Source organism: Diabrotica undecimpunctata, chromosome 9 (genome assembly GCF_040954645.1).
Source record: "Diabrotica undecimpunctata isolate CICGRU chromosome 9, icDiaUnde3, whole genome shotgun sequence".
Classification (NCBI taxonomy): Eukaryota; Metazoa; Arthropoda; class Insecta; order Coleoptera; family Chrysomelidae; genus Diabrotica; species Diabrotica undecimpunctata.
Genome location: NC_092811.1, coordinates 57,834,917 through 57,842,082, shown reverse-complemented (window position 1 = coordinate 57,842,082; position 7,166 = coordinate 57,834,917). Strand labels below are relative to the sequence as shown.

Genomic DNA, 7,166 nt, shown 5'->3' with positions numbered 1-7,166 from the left:
GCCCTTGTAACTGGTGCGCTGGTTTAACTTCGCTAGTGGACTGTATCTCTAGTAAAAATTAAAGGATATGTGCACAGATACCAAATTTATTATCCAAACTCTTATAACAAAATAATATCGACTATATCGACATGCCATCTGTTAACCTATTTTTTCGACCGACTGTCACTCTCGGCTGGCGGGTGGCGACTCTTCTCTTTTTCGGCAAGACATGAAGTGTCAACCGCCAATACAGCTAAGGCCCCGTCTACAAATGCGCGGCAAATTTAAATAATTCTCATTATTTTACATTTCTGAACATGCCCCCAGCCTTGAAAGACAATCTTTCAACAAATATGAACTATCCAAAAATAAAAAATATATATAACATTATAAATCAAATAAACATTGAAATACAATCATGTTACAAAAAAACATTGTCCGTCTCGATTGGCAATAGACAAATTTTTGCCACGGCCCGTTTGTAAATTCCATTTAACAGTTTTAATCGATACCACTCGCACTATATTGTCCTTTCCAGGGTGTAACTTGACGATCCGTCCTAGATTCCACTTGTACGAAGGCAAGTTGTCATCTTTGATTATGACCATAGCTCCCTCCTTGACACTAGCTGCATTAGTTTTCCACTTAGTGCGTTGTTGTAGCTCATTGATGTACTCTCTTGACCAACGAGTCCAAAAGTGTTGTTTACACTGTTCAAGTTGCTCAAAATGGGACAGCATCGTCTCTGAAACAGCTTCAACATTTGGGTATGGTATGGAATTTATCGGACGACCAATAAGGAAATGTGCGGGCGTAAGTACATTGAAATCGTTTGGATCTGAAGAAAGAGGTGTGAGTGGTCGAGCATTCAAAATTCCCTCAATTTGCGTTACAATTGTATAAAAAGTTTCGAAAGTAAGCAAACGATTGGACATAATTCTAATTAGATGATGCTTAACACTTTTAACCCCAGCCTCCCACAGTCCACCTTGATGCGAAGAGTAAGCTGGTATAAAATGCCAATTGATTCCCTGATTAACGCCCAATTCCGTTTGTAAAGTAGATTGGTTGCATTTAAGAAAAGAACTAAGATCTTTCAATTTATTGTTCGCTCCAACGAAGTTACTGCCATTATCACTGTAGATAGCAGATGGTTTGCATCGGCGAGCAATAAAGCGCTGTAATACTTATAAAAATGCTGATGTGGTCAGTTCAGTGGCTACCTCTAAATGTACTGCCTTTGTTGCCATACAAACAAAAAGACAAAGATAGCTTTTGAAAACCTTGCAACCACGACCCTTACGATCCTTTATCATGAATGGACCTGCATAGTCAACTCCTGTATGATTAAAAGAAAAAGTTTGAGAAACTCGTGATGATGGGTAATTGACCCATTAATGGTGTACAAATTGTCGGTTTACATCGAAAACATGTAACACATTCTCTGACAATTTTTCTTACTAAATTTCTACCTGATATGGGCCAGTATTTTTCGCGAATGACTGATAACATTAGCTGCGGTCCTACGTGACCTAATTGTTGATGAAATTTGTGACAAATAATGTAAGTTAATTTGTGATTTGAAGGAAGAATTATTGGATGACACTTATCGAATAGAAAAGAAGAATTTTGTAGTCTTCCACCTACAAGAATGATGCTTTTTTGAAGAAATGGTGTCAAACTTAGAAGTCGACTCTTCCTGTCTACCCTACCTAGTTTTAACAGATCATCGATTTCAGTCGAAAAGACTTTCCGATGTACAGGTGATATTAACATTTCTAGTGATTGATTTATTTCGGTTAAGGAGAGATCACCTTGAACTCTTTCTTGTTTGGGTTTTCTGCAATTAGAAATAAATCTTAAACAATAAGCTGTTACACGCTGAAGTTTTTGTAAGCTAGAAAATTTTTCAAATGGAAATAAATGAACTGGTTGTCTCTGAAGAAATGTGTAGATTTTTCGAACTTCAAGAAGACTATCTGCTGAGATGGGACTAAGATTAGATATATCTTGTGGCCACTTATCTGGAGCTTGTTTTAACCAGGGTGGTCCAATAAACCAACGTGAATTCTGAAGTAAATTAGCTGAAGTCATACCTCGTGTAAGAATATCAGCTGCATTTGTTGCTGTGGGTACATATCTCCATTTATCTACATTTGTGAGAGATTGAATTTGAGCTATACGATTCCCCACAAAAACTTCTAACATATGAGGAGAAGTTTTAATCCATGCTAGTGTAACTGTGGAGTCGCTCCACAGATAGTAATCATCAATTGAGATTGTTAACGATTTAACAACTTTCTGAAATAATTCTGCTAACAAGAGCGCAGCACATAATTTCAACCTTGGAATGCTGATGGTTTTTAATGGTGCAACCCTTGTTTTGGACGTAAGTAAACTAGTTTGAATAGTGTTATTTGAATCAGTGGACCGTACATAGATACATGCACCATAGGCAGACTGAGACGCATCAGCAAACCCATGAATTTCAACATGTACTCGATCCATACAAACAACATGTCTAGGAATTTGGAGTGAGTTCAGTTCTTTGAGATCTGTTCTTATAGAAATCCATTTATTGCGAATGTCTAGTGGAACCTCTTGATCCCAAGATAAATGTAAAGACCAAAGCGATTGAAGCAATATTTTTGCTTTAATAATTAAAGGACTAATTAAACCTAATGGATCAAAGATCTTTGCTATTTCGGATAAGATAAGTCGTTTAGTGAATTTTGTAACTTGGGGTAACACTACCTTCATAGAAAAGACATCCTTGTTTGCTGACCAATAAAGCCCTAACACCTTTGACGCTTCTGAAGAGCCAAAATAAAATTCATCAAATTCTTGTGTATGCTGAATATTTGTGAATACCTCCAAATTGTTTGATTTCCATTTTCTGAGATGAAATCCTCCTGATTTTAATATGTCATCTATTTGTTGGCACAATATGATTCCTTGATTGACTGAATCTGCACTTGTAATTAAATCATCTACAAAGAAATCATTCTTTATGACTCGAGCTGCTACTGGATTGGATTTTTCATTTTCGATACCTAACTGGACCAGACATCTCGTGGCCAAATATGGACCACTTGCAGTGCCATACACTACTCTGTTGAGCGCATATGTCTGCAGTTCTTCGTTAGGATTGTTTCTCCAAACAATTAATTGCAACGGATGGAACCTTTTGTGTACCATCACTTGTCTATACATTTTACAAATGTCTACACAAATTACTATGTTATGTTGTCTAAACCTTAACATAATTGAATACAATTCATCTTGAACTACTGGACCTACCATTTGAATGGAATTATATGAATGTCCTGAAGATGACAATGCGGAACTATTGAAAACAACACGAAGCTTGGTAGTGTCACTTTCTTCCTTTAAAACACCATGGTGTGGTGAATAATAGGTAATTTGAGTATCACTAGGAGTAAACCATGTCATGTGGTTTAATTCTTCATATTCTTTCATGAAGTCTGAATACAACTTCTTTAATTGGGGGTTGACTGCTAGCTTTCTCTCTAAACTGTAAAACTGTTTCATTGCTATGTCCTTTGAGTTCCCTAACCTTGATATTGGTTCCTTTAACGGAACTGATACAATGAATTGACCTGATGTATCACGTTGAACTGTGTTTATGAAATGTTCTTCCACTTGCTGTTCTTCATTTGACAACTGCTTGTTGTCCGGAATGGTATCTAATTACCAAAACCTTGGGACCTGTGATTCTAAATCGGTAACTTTCGTAAAATGACATTTGCTATTATTTGATGTTAATTTAGATAATCCAAGTGGACCTGAAATTATCCACCATAAAACTGTTTTTTGTAGCACTGGTAGATGTTTTCCTAAGTGAATCGTACCTGTACATATGAGATTCCAATAATAATCTGCACCAATGAGGATATCTATATTTTTGGGTTCATTGAACCTAGCATCTGCTAGTGTAATATTGTTGGGAATCGGTAATGAAGATTTAGAAAAATACCTATTAGGCAAATCATCTGTTATTTGTTGAATAACTAAACACTGAAGAGAACATGAAAACTGATTACTGTGAGACTTAACTGTTACATTACAAGAGGATTGAATCACAGACTGATTCTGTGCAAGTCCTGATACTGACAACTGAACCCTTTGTTGAGTAATCCCTAGGCGATCTGCTAAACCCTTTGATATGAAATTAGACATGAAGCATTATCTAAAAGTGCTGTACAAATATGCTGATTTCCATGCTTGTCAAATACTTGTACCAAAGCTGTGGCTAATAAGACCTGACCACTTGTTGAAAGATTACAAAAATTCTTGATTATTGTATCTGGTTTAGCTTCCTGATTTGATTCTGAAGCTTGATTTAAAACTTGCAACCCATTACTGACTGTACTCCTTAGCTGAGTATCTACTGGTACAGTAATGTTAGTATGTCTGTTTTGACAATATGAGGTTGGATCTGCTTCAAGTCGACAGTTTTGACTTGAATCCAAATTTATACTCTGAGGATTGTGAGCTGAAGAACAATATATACTACCATAAGCTGTAGTTGACTCTTTGCTCTGAGAACCTTGACCAGAAGTATAAAACTGACCTGCTTGTGAACCTATGCTCTGAAAACTTTGAGCTGAAGTATTGACTTGATCTGAATGCGAATCTGTGCTCTGAAAATCTTGAGCTGGACCATAAACTTGATCTAAATGCGACCCTGTGTGAACTACATGGGTATATGTTATCTTGGAATCATGCAACAAAGAATTGTGTTTCTCTGGACAGTGCCTACAATGACCATGCTTACAAGTAGTAGCTTGGTGTCCTTGACGAAAACAATTCTCACAAATCTTGAATAAACTTACTTTTTGCCTCCTCTGACTGACTGGCAATTGCAAAAATTCACTACATTTAAATAAAAAATGAGGTTTTTTGCAGGAATAACAAGATAATGTATTCTGCTTATCCTGTTGACCACCTGAACTTACCACAAACGCTTTCTGTTTGAAAGATGAAACCTTGTGCTTGATTTTATGTTTATTGACCTTGTCAATGAAATTTGCTCTATCTGATAAAAATGAAATAAAATCTTCCAGATTAGGAAAATCTGTATTTCAATAGTATCATTATCAAATTTACTAGAGACAATAAATATAATAATTAATCAATCTGCCAAATGACTTTTATTAAAGCCTAAACTTTCTAATGCTACTAGTTTTATTGAGATTAAATCAACAATATCTCTATAGGAGCTTGAAACATCTGGTTTTAATTCTTTTATCTTCACTAATGATTTTATATGATTGTGAATAATTAATGATTTATCATCATACCTGTCATATAGTGTTTTCCATGCTAACTCATAATTTTCGGCTACAAATGCTATGGATTTAATACATTGTGCAGCAGAACCTTCTAGTGATGCACGTAAATAATGAAATTTTTGAATGTGTTCCATGTGATCAGAATTGTGAATTAATGATAGAAACAAATCACGAAACTCTAACCATCTCTCAAATAAACCAGTAAATTTTGGCAATTCTATAGTTGGTAAACGAATATTTGATTGACCTTTAACTACAGACATGTTTAATTGTGACTTTTTTGACTCACCTTGTTTTGATAAATGTTCTTTGGCTTCCGAAATCACCCTGTAATATGTATTTTCAAAAGTTAATGTTTCTGATTCATCAAAGCTTTGAGCATCTAAACATTGTAACTCTAATTGTAAAGCTAAAAATTCATTTAATACAAATTGTAATTGATCCAATCTAGTTTGTAACTGTAACTTGTTACAGTTTCAGATGTTTTTTCTAATCTCACTGACTGAAAAAAATCTACAAATCTATTTAATTTACTAATTGCTGCGTTTTTTCTAATTGTAAATCTAGCAATTTGACTTTGTAATGCTATTTGAGTTGGCATATGTGGTAATTCTGGATTAACTGTGTCTTCCATCATGTAAATGTACAATCAAGAATAAAAAATGCAAACCACTCATCCACCTGAATAAATCCAAACAAATTTAAATAACTACTTACAATACCAAATCCTTAGTACTTCAACCTGTGAAGACGACATCCAAATCCTCGCTGTCTGGAAATGAAACCGGCTTCGCCTTGCTGTTGAACTCGTAAAAAACAGTGGTAGTTGATAAAAAAACGTGAAATCCTTGAACCTTGTCGGCAACTTGCTGCTTGTTTGATGTTTGCTTGCAATAAATTAGGTCACCTCTGGCACTTCAGTAATGTAAAAACATCCGGCTCGAAGGACCAAATGTTTTATGTTGGCGTATGTTAGACCATTCTTGGACTTGGTCTCTAAGGAAAGCAACCAGCAAAGAGCAATATAAAGCTGTCTCCATACCAGAAATGCCTTGTTATAAGGATAAATGGGCCAAACCAATAACCACAATCTCCAGTGAAAAGACAACAAATATTTTAAAAATTCTTTTATTGCATGTGTTTAGACATAATTTTATTTTCTTAAATTTAGGAACTTAAAGTTGGCAAGTCTGTTATAATTGATGTAACGGCTGTCATATTGGAATATCTTTGTCTTGACACGCAGCAAAACGTCTCCTTATTTAATTGAAGTTTTTATGTACTGTAATATTAAATGGTAAATTCAGGAATATGGTCAATGACCATTGATTAGCCAGAAGTTCATAGATAATTAGTTTTGGTCCAATTCGAGCGGATGGAATGAATATTTGAAGTAAACAGCGAAAATTATTAAGTAAAAAGTAAGGTTAAACACGACATTCAGTGCCGACATCATCGAGTTAGAATCTATGGAGAGGGCACCACGTGACTAAAAACGTCCTCACTTCGGCCATATTGTTAAGATTGTTTTGACACTTTTGACAGATCGTATATGTTTGTTTACGTTTGTTGTTTTTCGAATATTTTTAGTTTTATAATACTTTTATAGAAACTGTAATAATATATTGTGATAGTGCATAATAATGGTTTCTTGTTCTCAACGTAGTTGCAGTGGCAGAAGTAATGTTAATAAAAAATCTTCAGGAATAACGTTCTACAGATTAGTATATCAATATGTAAACAAAGTAATGTCCCGTACTTCAGAGAATAAATTAATAGTATTTGACTGTATTAATTTATCTTTATGTTTAATATATCGTGTTTTTAGTGTTTACCGCGGGATAAATAAATCATAGTTTATTAAAAATG

The 7,166-nt window shown here is 34.8% G+C and overlaps 1 protein-coding gene across 1 annotated transcript; it reads right to left on the bottom strand.

Annotated features, from left to right (window-relative positions):
• Window positions 1–398: 398 nt before the first annotated feature.
• LOC140450862 (uncharacterized) lies at window positions 399–5,931 on the bottom strand. The gene is made up of 6 exons (XM_072544544.1): window positions 5,832–5,931; window positions 5,587–5,706; window positions 4,239–4,798; window positions 3,855–4,161; window positions 1,444–3,689; window positions 399–1,160 (listed from the first exon to the last, which is right to left on the bottom strand). Exons 1-6 carry the CDS (start codon window positions 5,929–5,931, stop codon window positions 399–401), a joined length of 4,095 nt encoding a protein of 1,364 aa, XP_072400645.1.
• Window positions 5,932–7,166: the final 1,235 nt, after the last annotated feature.